Source organism: Myotis nattereri, assembly GCF_964212035.1.
Source record: "Myotis nattereri genome assembly, chromosome: 6".
In the NCBI taxonomy this organism is placed as follows: domain Eukaryota; kingdom Metazoa; phylum Chordata; class Mammalia; order Chiroptera; family Vespertilionidae; genus Myotis; species Myotis nattereri.
Genome location: NC_138081.1, coordinates 61057753 through 61072941, shown reverse-complemented (window position 1 = coordinate 61072941; position 15189 = coordinate 61057753). Strand labels below are relative to the sequence as shown.

General features: G+C 41.9%; 1 protein-coding gene across 2 annotated transcripts in view; it reads left to right on the top strand.

Annotated features, from left to right (window-relative positions):
• The window catches only part of PDSS2 (decaprenyl diphosphate synthase subunit 2), a 227210-nt gene extending 218439 nt beyond the window's left edge, over nt 1-8771 (top strand). Inside the window, exon 8 of one of the 2 annotated variants that reach the window (XM_081093840.1) lies at nt 7877-8771. In XM_081093840.1, coding sequence (XP_080949966.1) covers nt 7877-8035 — 159 coding nt within the window. In that variant the 3' untranslated portion in view covers nt 8036-8771. The remainder of the gene's footprint in view (nt 1-7876) is intronic. The other variant, XM_081093841.1, reaches the window with a different exon arrangement.
• The last annotated feature ends 6418 nt before the right edge of the window (nt 8772-15189 follow it).

Sequence of the window (15189 nt, the reverse complement as noted above, 5' to 3'; positions counted from 1 at the left end):
GCATATACTTGATCTCTACTGTTTCTCAAGCTTATAGCCAAGTGGTCATATCCAAAGGGAAATGAGAGCGTTTTGTCATGACTGACTTGTCCATTGTGACCTGTCTGGGATTGTGGTCACCACTGCCTTTTTTCTGGAACCCGCAAACCATCTTTTTAATGACCTCTTCTGTGATCTTGCCATCATTGTTCATAAATTCACTGGTTTGTGTTCCAGAATGCACCTGTCTTCATCTTTCTTTTGTCCTATGTTGAAAGACATTTGCATCTCCCCTCCTCTGTGAAGTTTCTCTTTCTTTCAGTTAGCTGGGAAGATCACTTCCTCAGTCTAAGCATGCAAGAGCGGACAGAGATGGCTGGAAGCCTCTGAGAAGGTCCAGAGTGAGGAGGAGGACGGAGGGGGAAGTACCAGAAGATGAAAGCTAGACAGAGACATCAGACGGAATGAGTGAGAGATTTGCTGGTGGGGAGAGGAAGCGAGAGAGGGGAGCGAGAGATAAATCAATGATGAGAATCATTGATTGGCTGCCTCCTGCACGCTCCCTACTGGGGATCAAGCCCGCAACCCAGACACGTGCCCTTGACCAGGAATTGAATTGTGACCTCCTGGTTCATATGTCAATGCTCAACCACTGAGCCACCGTGGCCTGACAATCATTACAATTTTAACTCATTATTTAGTTGCTCTATTTCCTCTTTGTCTTCTCTTAATAATACATCTTTCACAAATATTTGAGCTTGTTTTTATTCAACCACTGCCTTTACATTTTGAAGCTCCTTATTATTCTTTCCCCCATGAATCTGTCAGTCTTTTGCAGATTCTTACAAGGTTGGTTGTTTCTGAACATTTTTCTATGAGTAATGGAACTTGATTCTTTTTTTTTTTCCTATGAGTAATGGAACTTTAAAACCATCTGTGACAAGTGTTCTGGTGACAATACAGACTTATGGATGGATTCCCACAAGTTTTTACAACTTTGTTCCTGTCTTTTGTCAGCTCCTTCAAATCAGGGATAGCGTCCTGTGTCCACAGGACTACCTTGTGCAGAGCGGGTGCTCAGCAGGCCAGCAGCAGAAGGGATGATACACTCCTCTTCTCACGCCTGGGTCTTTTCAAGTCTGAGCCCTGAGAGAGCTTAGTCTGCAGCCATTTATTTCGGTTTTGTTCATAATTAATTATGACCGTTGTTGGAATTTAGTTTGTCACCCTCAACTAATCGGGATGGGGCAAAAGTAGGTTTACAGCTGTGAGTATGCAAAACACAGTTTATTCTTATATTATTATTTACTTATTATTTATTATTGTATTATTTTTGATACAAATAACTGTAAACCTATCTTTGTCCACCTTGTATTTCTACTTATGATCTCTTAGAATCATGGTAATCTTTTCACTAGCTTTTGCAATGCACTTTTCTTTTGTTCTTATTGTTGTTGTTAATCCTCACCCGAGGATATTTTTCCATTGATTTTAGAGAGAGTGGAAGAGAGAGGGAAAGACAGAGAGAAACATCGATGTGAGAGAAACACATCGATTGGTTGCCTCCTGCATGAGCCCCGGCCAGGGCCCGCCCCAGGGAGGAGTCTGCAACCAAGGTAGTGCCCTTTACCGGAATTGAACCTGAGGCCACTGAACCAAACCAGTTAAGGCACAATGCACTCTTCTAATGTATAGTCTGGGTGTCTTAAAACCATGCCTGATGGTCCTTTCTTAACCTGATTCTGATACCAAGATGGCATTCTCTCTTGTTTTTGTTTTGTTTTTTGCCAGATTCCTATCACCTTTACATCCGATTACTACTATGTTGACGTAGTTAAGCAAGAAGTGCTTCTTCTGTCTTCTGATACATAAAATTATATCAGTCAGGCACACCAAGAATTTGTCAACTATGGAATGTGAGCTTTAGCAGATGTTTGAAGATTGAAGTCCCTTATCATTTCTGCATCTTATCTTTTTGCCAACTTCATAATCTCCACTAGGGAAGCGTGGTCCACTTCTACCCCTTGATTAAGAAATATATGGCCTCTTCCCATTTCAACATGGTTCCATTGATTTTCTTTTACTCTTATCCAGGTATTTGCAACCATTTAAAAAAAAATTTTTTTAATGTGCCGGGGTAGCTTAATTGGTTAGAGCATTGTCCCAGTACGCTAAGGTTGCGGGTTCAATCCCCGGTCAGGGCACATACAAGAATCAACCAATGAATGCACAAATAAGTGGAACAACAAATTACAGTTTCTCTCTCTCTCTCTCTCTCTCTCTCTCTCTCTCTCTCTCTCTCTCATCAATCAATAAATTTTTAAAAACTTTAATGTGTTGTTTTATATTCTCTTACTCTCTATTATCCAGTTTCTTCAGAACAAGGTCTATTTTGTGTTCCAGACGAGTTTTAGCATCCTAGTTTTCTCCAAGCACTGTTCAGTTGGGTGAAAGAAAACTTGGGATTATCTTCAAATCTTTTCCAGTGCTGTAGAGTGGAAGAGCTCTGGCTGTGAGAAATGAAGCCCAGGCTATTTCACAAGTTCCCTGTGCAATATCTCTCATCCCAGTATCTTCTGCAAAATGAAGTAAGATAGGATTGTGCGTGGGGTTTCTTCTAGGTCTTCAAGTCTTTCTCTGGTTTCATTGGAGAGAAGTGACTTCAGCCTCCACTTCTCCTAAAGCTACTTTACCATATTTTTCCATGTATAAGACATCCCCATTTATAAGAAGCCCCCCACTCTTCCAACCCAAAATTAAGAAATCAGTATTTTAAACATTTTGCTGGTTTTCCTCTTAAGGCCTTCTTCTTTTTTTGGCATCTTAAGGAGTTGTTCTCCCTGTTTTCTCCACTGTCTGATCATACACTCAGTGGGAGGAGGTCCTAATTGTCTCTCTGCAGCTCTATTTCCATGCTCTTTTGCATAGCTGATTACATTCACTTTGAATTTTGCAGAGTAAGACAATCACTTACCAGTATTTATCTTTTTATTTCTTGACACCTTTATGGGCTCAGAACACTCAGGTCCCTGTTGCATCTGTGCACTCGCCACCTCTAATTATGGCATCAGTTGACGTCAATAACAATAAGGCTCATGACTGGAGGAAGCCTATTTGACAAGATATGGGTAGCTACACATTCACTCGCTCCCTTCTCTGCTGACTTCTGTGTATAAGACACCCCTCAATTTTCAGTCTAATGATTTTAGAAAAAAATAGCATCCTATACATGGAAAGATACGGTAGAGCCCATGGCAGAGGCTTGTGCTTTCGAACCAAATGGTTTTTAGAGGCATACAATGATTTTCTCAAATAGGCCTCATAAAGCAACATTTATTGCTGAAAAGGTGTTTAGTAACACCTTTTAACAAATGTTAAGTAATAGTGCACTTAACCTTAAGTACTTCGCATCCTCTTGTCTGTATTAATACCTTTAATTGGATCCTCTAGCAGAGGATTGGACTTAATTTATTTCAGGTGATGCCACAATTATACAATTACTCAGTGGAATTAATTAGAGATTTAATTATATTAGTGCCCTAAAGTGCTATATCAAGGAAATAAAACACAGACTAATAATTTACCTTCAGTGTGTGTATGTGTGTGTGTGAGTTATTTTTCTTACAGCTAAAGTGTTTTTCCAGTCACAAGGGCCAGTGTGGGCCCACTAGCTCTTCTAGCCACATCCTAGTATGGAAAGTTCTGTCTCTGCATTGATTTGGGCTTTGCCCTGTCAAAATGTAGGTGAAGCAAAAGTGGAAGGATCTTTTTTTCACTTGTGGTGTTTCTATTGTAGCTATTAGAATCAAGGCCATAGGTCCAGTCCCTCTGTGTTCTATTTAACCCTTTCTGGCCCTGTCGCTCTATCACAGCCCTTCTTACAGGCGGTCCTGGGAAGCTGGGTTTCCCTCTGTACCTCCAGCCCTACAGTGTACATACCTAGGCTACATAGGTGCCCAACAAATGCTTGTTGAATTGAATTTGATCACTGCAAAGACTGAAACAATATAAACCCAATACAACTATTTTTAAAATAGAGTAACTCAAAATACATGCCCTCACTAGTGAGGTACTCGCAAATCTGGCTAATCATCGGAATGGCATAGGAAGCATATTGACTCCCATCTCCAGGAACAGGGCCTAGGCATCTGCATTTTAAAATTCCCCGTGTGACTCTTAGGGTCAACCAAGTCTGAACCCCAGCTTATGTGTTTTTTTGTCACATTTATATACGTAGGACAAGACTGTCTTCTCAGGATAGACCCATTGCTATTTCAAATTTATAATATAAAATGAATCTCATTTATAGTCTATGAATTATATCTAAAGGATTTCCTCTGAGCCAATAGTTTGTGTAGGTGGTATAAGTGTTTACAGATGGTTGTGAGGAACAATACCTTCCCTGAAGGATGACATTACTGGTGAGTCGTTATATGGGCATTTTATACCTGGACTCTTATCAAGTTCCTTGGTATATACAAAACCCTGTGAGCCCACCTCTGCGGACAGAACAGATTCAGCTGTTAACTGGGGGAAAATCATCATTGGGTGAGAGAAATTCACTCTTTTAGGATTTGAGAAACTTTCAGTGATGTCCTCCTGGGTGTCGTCATGTCCTAATCTAAATTACCCTTCATTGTAGGGTTACATACCATATGAGCCACCTTTGAATATTCGTTTGAGCCTAACTGAGTACTATATAGAGTACCAAACTAAATGAAACGACCAGAGAAATACAGAATGTGAAACATTGTACAACCCAGCCTAGTCCTTTCAAAATAGCAATGTCATAGGGGGAAAGGATTAGAGTGTCATAGCCAACAAATGAAATGTGTAAACCAGGATTGATGAGGTTGGAATTTAAAAAGCTAAAAAAGACATTTTAGAGTCTGATGGGGAAATCTGCACCTGGACCAGGTATTAGATAGCATTAGAGAACTGTTGTGAGCTTTCCAGCTGTGATAATGGTATTCTGGCTTGTATCAGGGGGTGTTCTTAATTTAGGAGACACACGTCCAAACAAGGGCTAAGCATCCTGTGTTCCGTGGTGTGTCCAGGGCAGGTCCTACCCGCTCAGAGCCTGTTGTTAAATATTCAAGAATTTTGTGATCCCACAACCCTCAGTAGCTTGCTCAATGATGGGAGTATTCATACCACAAAATTCTGCAAATGCTACAAATAAAGCTTTATCCTCCCCCGGAGAGCTAATTTATCACTGCCCCCAGCTTATTTTCAAATGGTTCCAAACACACACACACACAGAATAAAAATGGCAAAATATTAACTATTGTTGAATCTAAGTAGAAGATAGTCATTGTTTTAGTCTAGGAGCCAGCAGACTCTTTCTATCAAAGCCAAAGTGTAAATATTTGAGGATTTGCAGGCCATACAGTCTCTGTGGCAGCTCCTCGACTCTGCACTTTGCTGTTGTAACACAAAAGCAGCCAGAGGGCCCTGAAATGAATGGGCATGGTTACGTTCCTACAGACTTGATGAAAACGGGGCAGTGGCTAAACGCTGAGGAGGAAGAAGAATGAAGTCCTTGTGAACATCTGTGATGCTTCAGCACTGTCAAGCACTCTGCTGGTTCATGTAGTCCTCCCAGCAGTCCTTCATGGAACTGATATTTTCTCCATTTAGAACTCAGGAAGTTAAATGGCTTCCCTAAACCCAGCTGGCATGGCTCAGTGGTTGAGCATCTACCTATGAACCAGGAGGTCATGGTTCGATTCCTGGTCGGGACATGTGCCCGGGTTGTGGGCCCAATCCCCAGTGTGGGGCATGCAGGAGGCAGCCAAATAATGATTCTCTCTCATCATTGGTGTTTCTATATCTCTCTCCCAATCCCTTCCTCTCTGAAATCAATAAAAAATATATTTTAAATAAATAAATAAATAAATAAAAATAAATAAATAAATAAATAAATAAATCTTTCCCTGAGATTACTACGCTAGAATGGAGTTTAAATCTGCCTGCCTCTGATACCCAGCACCATTTTAGTGTCTTCATGCATTTGGTGATTTGCAAGAGACCAGGGAACCCTAGGCTGCAAGAGTCCCCAAGTTCACATGCAGGGTTAAAATGTCCGTGGAGTGCTGAGAGTCTGGTGGAGCATAGTATCAAGTGCTTTTGGACTGGGTGTTAGCAAAACCTGGCTTCTGGGCCCTGGCCAGGACCTCAGTTGGTTGGAGTGGCATCCTGATATGTCAAGGTTGCGGGTTCCATCCCCAGTCAAAACACATAAAAGAATCAGCCAATGAATACATAGGTAGATGGAACAACAAATTGATGTTTCCTTCTGTCTCTCTCTTGCTATCTCTCTCTTCCTCCCTCCTTGCTTTTCATCTCAGCTTTGTCACTATCCCATCTATAATTTGGGTGAGCCCCTAAGCTTCTCTGGACATATGTTCGTCTTATAATTAGAGGAATAAAACAGCTTATTTCTTTTATTCTTTTATATTTCATGGATTATGCAGTAGCTTAACATGTAATGAACAGATAGATGGATGAATGAAGAATTAAAATATAACACTGTATAATAATGCTGTACTGCAGTATGCAGAGTGGCACCTAGTCCCTTAGGGTGTCATCCTAGCTGAGTGCATTCCACCCAAGTGCAATTTGGGGAACTTGATGGCAGAGATGAAGCTACAAGTAGTCTCCCTAAATACATGGTGAAAGGGGGAGACAAATGGAGTCCAGGGGGTGCAGAACTGGTGGTGGGTAGACTCTGTAGGAGATGAGGGATGATGGGAGCCTGAACTATCGTAGTGGCAATGGGAATAAAGAGCAGAGGATCAAGTTGAGAGCTTTAAAGGAGACAGAATAGCTAGGACTTAGTGGTGGTATCAGTTAAGATGGCTCCAGACACCCTCGTAATCTCTGTAGCTTGAAACAACAAAGACATGTTTCTCACTGGTATGACATGTCCCTTTCAGGTCCGAGAGGCACAATGGTGGCTCACGGGGTCCCTCTGGGATCCAGGCTGAGGAGCATCTCAGGGTGGCCGTGGGTGTGCCAGGGGGAAAGCTCTGCAGGGACTCACATGGACAATTAAAAGCTGCAGCCCAAAGTGACATGCATCATTCCCATGGACTAAAACTTGTCACTTGGCCCCACCCAATCTCTGGGGGCCAGAAAGTGCAGTCGAGGGTAGACAACGCTGGTGCTGCCATGGTGCCTGGGATGTGAGGGATGAAGGAGGACCCCGGGTTTCTGGTTAGTGAGTTAGGCAGATGTGAGGCTGTCACTGAGAAAGAAAAGGTGGAATCGGGGCAAGGGGAGGGTGGACAGACCAAAGCTTTCTCGGCCCTAAAGTGTAACCATTTTATTGGAAAGCAGTTCTATTTGTTGATGAGAGTTACTTTATTCTTTACAAAGGCTATTTTCAATTCATTCTTCCCAAATAAAGTATTTTAGTTTTAAAATGTAGTGTTCATTTTTTTAAATGTAGCGTCTTTCTTGAATTTTCATATGGACTATTGTGTCAACATACAGTGAGAAAAAATATAATTTTTAACTAGGATGTTAATGAAGCCTTCCTCACATGACAATATCAGGCTGCTGAATTCAAAATGCCAGAAACGCAAATGTCCTCCACGCACTCCCCCAGCCCCCAGCAGGGCACATTTCAAGACACCAGGGGGTGGGAGTCTGCGGAGGTGTAATTGGGCTCCTTGGAGCCCATTGTGCTCCCCTGAGGCAGACACTGCGCAGCCTTAGGTTCTGCACGTTAGTGCCTGAGATCACTGGGGGGTGATGTCCTCTTTACCCCAAGAGAATGAGCTGGCACAAGGAATCTATACTGGTTGTCCCCTTCTTTGTTTTCCACCCCCCTCCCCAGTTTAATTGTGGTACCTTAAAAACTGACTTTTACTGTGCGTTTGTTTCTTAACAGTTGCGAGAAGCAATCAAAGCTGGCAAAGGTGTGACTTCAGCTATTGACCTGTGTCGTTACCATGGAAACAAGGCCCTGGCGGCCCTGGAGAGCTTTCCTCCCTCCGAGGCCAGATCTGCTTTAGAAAACATTGTGTTTGCTGTGACCAGATTTTCGTGACACCAAATTAAAAAGACACTATTGTTCATTAGCTGGAAAAACAGGGATGAGGTGATCCAGCGAGCTTTCATAATGAAATATCTCAATTTGCTAATGACTTTAAAAACATACACATGGTTTTTTCTTCTTTTTATCACATTGCTAAATGCATACTGCCATCTTTTTGGAACTGCTACAACAAAATTAGAAGAAAAAAAGGTCAAGCCGTTTTCCTTTGTCACGCCAGAAGCACACTTGAGGCTGCAGTAGCAGAAATAATTAATGAGATTCGCTCCTGTGACCTCAGCAAATGGACAGGAAATAAGTCCTTATTGATTGGACCGAGCCAGGGATGGCGCCAGGGCGGTGGCCTGTGGTTTTCCTTCTAGAGAGGACAGAGCAAGCTGGGCGCTGCAGGTGTCAAGGGACACGCTGACAGTGCCAGCCCGGGGGACTGTCGCTTCAAAGACCAGTGACCAGAGGGCAGTTCAGTGATTAAGAAAAACTATGCTTTGTCTTCTGGCAGTTATGTCTCTGTGTTTACAGACCCCGTGTGAATATACTTTCACTTCATGGTTTTTGTACGATTTGGGGAAAATTGTTAGGGGGGAAAAATGCCAAATAGTTGAATTAAGAGATTAAAACATTATCAAAAGTTAACTTGGTTGTAGTAGGAATTGCCTGTTTTTCTTTCTTAAAGATCAATTTTCTTTTTAAACACATTTCAAAGAATAAAAGTTTTTTTAAAAACTGAACAAAATACTTTTTTTGAGTAAGATGCATTTATTTGTAATACTTTGGCATAAAGAATACCTTTAATTTTTACAAGTTTCGTGTGTGTGTGTGTGTGTGTGTGTGTGTGTGTGTGTGTGTGTGTGTTGCTCAGGGGAATTCATTGGCAATACTTTTTTAAAACCTCAGAATGTCAATGTTGGTTTTTGAGCCACAGACATCAGTTTCAGAAGGAATGTAAGCCAGCTCACGGCCCTGCAACCAGACCTGTCTCTGCGACTCACAGGAGATGGCTCTGTGGTTCGCGTGCAATGTGAGAGCACCGATGACAAGGAGGCTGAGTTCACAGAAATGACCGGGAGTGGGATTCAGCTGCTTTCTTCCTTGTGGTGTAATTACAGCCCTGTCTGGAGACAGGGGCACAGCAAGCAGCTTTTATTACCTTGTTCACTCCAACACTAAGCAAAGTTATTTTAGTTAAATCACCCCCAAAAAAGTTACAAAACCATTTTATCATGGCCTAGCATGAGGCCTACAATGAGGAGAAAATCTAAAGCTGGAGGTTGATGCATTGTATTATGAAATATTTTTAAGTATCCTTGAAATATTATAATTGTACAGTTTATGCCAACTACAATTTGAAGGCATATAGATTTAGCTTAAGAGAACACTTTTCTGTTTGAAATGTCTTCTCACAGAAATTTGCTTAATTAGTAACTGGTTAGATGCTTGAGAGCAGACCAGATTTTAATCATTAACTTCCACAGAGGAGCTGTGCGTGGCGTTGTGTGGGTGTGCAGGAAGTTAAGCGAGCTGTAGGTTCTATTGAGCAGATGGCCGGGTGCCGCAGGACACAAGGCAAGATTCTAGGGCTCTTCTGATTCTGATTTAGCTGCTGGTTTGCTATGTCACCTTAAGCAACTCACTTTCCTCTGATCCTTGATTTCCTCATCTGTAAAATAAGGTTAAACGACAGAATGTATGAACTCCCTTCCAGCTGTGTCTTACTTCCTAAAAGTTTGACATTTCTGACTGTCTAGATAACAAAGATACTGTGAGGCTCAAGGACAAGGTGAAACCCAAAGAGGGGCTCAGTGTTTGAGCATCAATCGACCTATGAACCAGAAGGTCACAGTTCAATTCCTGGCCAGGGCATATGCCCAGGTTTCGGGCTTACTCCCCACTAGGGGGCGTGCAAGAGGCAGCTGACTGGTGATTCTCTCTCAGCATTTATGTCTCGTATCTCTCTCCCTCTCCCTTCCTCTCTGAAATCAATCAGTAAGTAAATATATAGAGAGAAAGAGGCTCTGAAGGAATGCAGAAAAGCTTCTTGCGAAGCTGCCTCACAGGCATCCTAGTATTCCCAGCTCACCTCTGTATGATGTGTAATCCCAGACTCCTGTTTCAACACGACCTTTCTGCTTTCTTTGGGACCTTTCCTTACTGTTGAGTGACAGTGCTCCGCTCTGCCCACTGGGGCACCTTGCAGAATTCTCACTCCCTCAGCATCTTGGCATGCTTTTGTTAAACCTAACACATTGGTTCATTCACTCTAAAGTATTCAATACTGCCCTAACCGGCTTGGCTCAGTGGATACAGCGTCGGGCCTGCGGACTGAAGGGTCCAGGTTTGATTCCGGTCAAGGGCATGTACCCTGGTTGCGGGCACATCCCCAGTAGGGGGTGTGCAGGAAGCAGCTGATCAATGTTTCTCTCTCGTCGATGATTCTAACTCTCTATCCCTCTCCCTTCCTCTCTGTAAAAGGTCAATAAAATATATTTTAAAAAAATAAAATATTCAATACTGATAGCCTTTCTCCAGGCCCCTTCTTCAGGGATACTTATTTGTTAACTCATATTAAGTCCTTATAATTTCACACAATCTCTAGGGAGAAGTTTGGGGCACCAAGACATGCTTCATCACACTTCTTGAGGCCAAGGAATGGTAGAGTTGTGACTTAGGTTGTCTCCTCCTTCACCCCCTCTATGTCACTATCCCCATCTCCAGAAATCAGTCATTAACCATTATCATGCCTCCTTCCATCTGGCCCCCCCAGACCTGCCAGTTATCTCCTCCAAACCTCACCCACTTCAGGTCCTTGAACTCACCTGCACTCTGCTCCCTACCAGTTAGTATAATAAAGACTGCATTTGTGAGGGCTCCCTATTAAGGGCCTTCACTATTCCATTTTGTTTGAATCCCATTGCCAGTCCCTGGGAGTAAATATTAGCCCCATTCACAGGGGGACCACCTCTGGCTAGCTGGCCTCATGTCCCACCTCCCCACCTGAGAGTCTTTCCAGATAGTACTCTTCCTCTCTCCCTTTACTTCTCTTTCCAAATAAGACTTCTTTCTCCTTTCCAAAAATCTTGAGCCTGTAGCCTCCTGTTTCCTCCATGTTCCTAAGCTTGAGTCTTCAGTGTCCCCTCTGCTGTCTGTGCATGTGTTCGGTTCGCCCTGTCCCTGGCATAATAGTCCTTCCTTGCCCAGTCCGTCCTTCCATCCCCCACTTTTTCCCTCCCAGCTTCACCAGCACTCCCAATTGGCCATTCACTCCCAGGTCCCTGTTACTGGGGAGATACAGGGAGATAAGAAAATGAGGAGCCCTCGGTGCTTGTCTTCTTGAGGGAAAGATCACACTCAGACAAAGTGTAAAAAAATAAGAATTCATTTAATATGTGGTGACAGGAGAAGCTTTGACTTTGGGTGGTGGGCACACGGTGTAATATACGGACCTTGTAACAGAGAAACCCACACCTGAAGCCTATATGTTCATGTTGACCAATGTCATCCCAATACATTTAATTTTTAAAAGAGAATTTATTGAGCACAGCAAAAACATCCTTAGGACAGTGAAACAAGGAAGGACATAGAAGAAGCAACAGGAGAACCTAGGCTGGGCTGCTTTCACTCACTGAGAAGTTAGAGAAAAAGGGGGAAAGGGGGCCTTGGAAATAGGTTCAGAGGGTTAGCCCAGGACAAGCTGCTGCTGCCCATTGCTCCCCTGGTTGCAAGTCTCATGGGGTCCCTTAGAAGTTAGAGGACACCTGGCGGGGGGTGGGGGGTGGGGTGGGGGAATGGCACTGGCATGCTTCTTGGAGAGAGGGCACTGGGACCTTCATTTTCAGGGGTTTTAAAGACTGGGCGTTTAGGGGAGGTCTTAGGAACAGATCAATGAATATTCATCAGCTTTATGCTGATGCACCAAAATGAGATTTATACTCTTAACCTGTCTGTCCTTGGGTGTGGTTGGCAAATGTCACTTAACTGGATTTCTGTTATCTGTCTCCCTGAGTAGGAAGATTTAAACTATTTACCCTCTAGTTAGGGAGAAATGAAAACCATTTACTCTTGTGTCCTTGGTTTAGGGAAGATAGGATTTACTAAGTGGACACAAACTGCTGTTTAAGTATGTTTCCTCATTCTACTCGTCCTGAAATTTTCCTAGCTCCTTACTATTCTATAACAGCCTCCATCATCTAGACCAGTGGCAACACTGCAGATACTCAAAGAGTACTTGTTGAACAACTCCGGTGTCTTGATGGGCAACTCCAGGAGGCACAGTCCACAGAGGATCGCCTTATCAATTAGATATTGATTAGATAGTGAGCTATTTGCCATTCAGGATTAGTTACTTTGAAAGATAAGGATTATGCTTATTAACTTAGTTTCACTTGATGATGACACTGAGTCCTCCATGTTTTCTTGCTCATATAAGGTGGCTAACTAGTCATCTAATTGCCAGTGACTTGTTTGCCTGGTCCAGGTCTCACTACCCAATGTTTGAGACTTTATCTTACCTGTGACTGTTATTGCTGTGGCTCAGGATGTGGGTGACACCTACACACTTGGGGTAAAAGACATATACAACCCATTGAACTCAGGTGACCAGAAAGTAATCTGAACAACCCGTGATTATATGATTACCTTTCAAAACCTGACAGGTTGCTACAACGTAGATCTCTTTGAGTAAGTGGGTTTTGGGGAAATTGTGTTTACTCAACGAAGTTGCAATTAAACGGTACTTTTTTGTTTTTAAGACTAGCTAATCAGCAAGTCCATCACTGATAAGGAAAACCTTGCTTTTCAGAAAACACTTTTCAATCTCCTTCCTAGAGTTCTTAGTCTCAAGAAGATCCTTTTCTGCCTCTTCACCTGTCTTCCCACTGAAATCCTATTGTTAAGATCACCTTTCTGGACAGCAGAAGCTCCAGGATTTATCTGTATTAGTAGACTCTCTAAAGACTTCGGCTCAGTCTAGAGAAGGCACTCAAAGCACAGAAAGGCAAAGATGGATGGGCTTGGTTTTCTAATCCATTTAACTGTGAGGACATGATTGTCATTCCACTATTATTAATAGTTTCCATTATTGTTAATCATGCTTTAGTAATAATCAAATTATTTGCACTTTCTTTAAAAACACAAAGCAATCTAACAAGCTAATCATTTATCTCTCTCTCTTTTCCTAACTTCAGTCTGGATCCCTTGTCAAATTAACTGTTTTATTCTTTCAGAATGGGTCCTACCTTTCCGTTAAGGAGATAACATACTTTTAAAGGTGATTGAAAAAGAGGTGTCACCTGGGGAGTGGCAAGAGAACTCAAAACAATAGGCTTTGCGCATCGTTTTTCAAGGGTAGTAATTATAGTAAAACTTCAGCTTTGGGTCCTGCTATTTTCACATAACACATCATGAACATTTTCCATGGTGCTGTAGTCTTCATAGCCATTATTACTAAGTAGCTTAAATTCTAAGCAAGCATCTGAATTCTTGTTCCTGGTAGGTTTCTCTGTTGTAAATGGATTTTTGGTAAATACTTCATAAATCAACTTCCCAACCTGCTACGAAGAAAGTGTTTGACTTGGGAAGATAGTGCCCCTGCAGGTTCTCCACAGCAGCCGATTGAAACAGGAATAATTCCCTTAAAGCTCTTCAATTTGGCCCCGGGGGGGGGGGGGGGGGGGGCGGGGAGGAGACATATGTAATACTCTTTGTAATACCTTAAGCAATAAAACAAAATTTAAAATATAAATTTTAAAAAGTATTTAAAATAAAAAAAACTCTTCAATTTGAACGATCATCTTTTCAGCTGGTGGCTCCCATTCCTGCAAGATGAGCTCAGGGTGGACTCACACCCTACGTATCCTCCCTTTGCTTCCGTGTAAGTTCTCAGCCAGCCACACTCCGGTTTGATGACTTCTTTTTGCCACTGAAGTTCACAGTCTGCTAGGACAGGAAAGGGGCCCAGTCGGTTCTCAGACCTGCTTTTGGCCAAGACCCCGGGGCACCATCTTATAAGAGAAGAGAAGCTATCTTTGCTTCTTCAAAAACTTGGGAGAAGGTGAACAAAATAATTTTTATCTGATTTAAATCTTTCATGCTATAATAGTATGAGCTTTATTGTGTTATATTATTGTCTTGCTGTATTGGGGTCTTTTTTTAAGCTTTCTAATGAACTAGAAAACAACATCATGCTCAAACGAATTAAGCTACGCTTGCAGCCGTCCCTGCCTTAATGTAATCATTGTAACTCTCCTATTTGCATTACTTCTTCCTTTCTAGGCCTTTTAATGATGTCCCCTTGCCTGCCCTCCCTGTGTGTTATGAATTGCACAGTAACTTAAGCTTTCTTGCTTACATGGAACATGATCAATTTATTTAGAGCTTCCTAATTGCTGCCTGGTTATGAAGTTCTATACCTTGCTTTTCCTTCCTTTAATCCTTTTTTTCTTCCTTCTTTTTTTGAAGATTAGAATTGCTTAAATTGCCTTCTTTTTTAAAAGCAGCTTTATCAAAGTATAGCTTACATACCATTAAATTCACCTAGTTTAAGTGTAAAGTTCAATGGTTTTTCGTAAAGTTACAAAACTGCAAGCATCACAGTTCAGTGTTAAACACCCCTTGGGCCCATTGAGTCAACTCTTTTTCCCACCCTTGCTCCTGGGCAGCCACTAATCCACTCTCGGCCTCTATAAATTTGCCTTCTCTGGACATTTTATATCAGTTGAATTTTACAATATTTAGACTTTTGCATCTGGTTTCTATCAGCATAATGTTTTTGAGGTTTATCCATGTTGTGGTATTAATCATTATTTCATTCCTTTTTATTGCTAAATACTGGTAGTATTCCATTGTAGGGGTATACCACATTTATTTATCCATTTACCAGTTGATTGGCATTTGGGTTGTTTCTACTTTTTACCTATTACAAAAAAATGCTGCTATTGAATATCGAAGTACAAATCTTTGGATGTGTTTTCATTTCTCTTGAGGAGATCCCCAGAAGTAAAATTGCTTAGTCATATGATAAATTTATGGTTAACTTTTTAGAAATTGCCAAACTATTGTCCAAAGCAGCTGTATCATTTTACATTTTCACCAGCAACACGTGTGGGTTCCAATTTCTTCACATCCTTGCCAACCCCTTGTATTCCCTTATGATA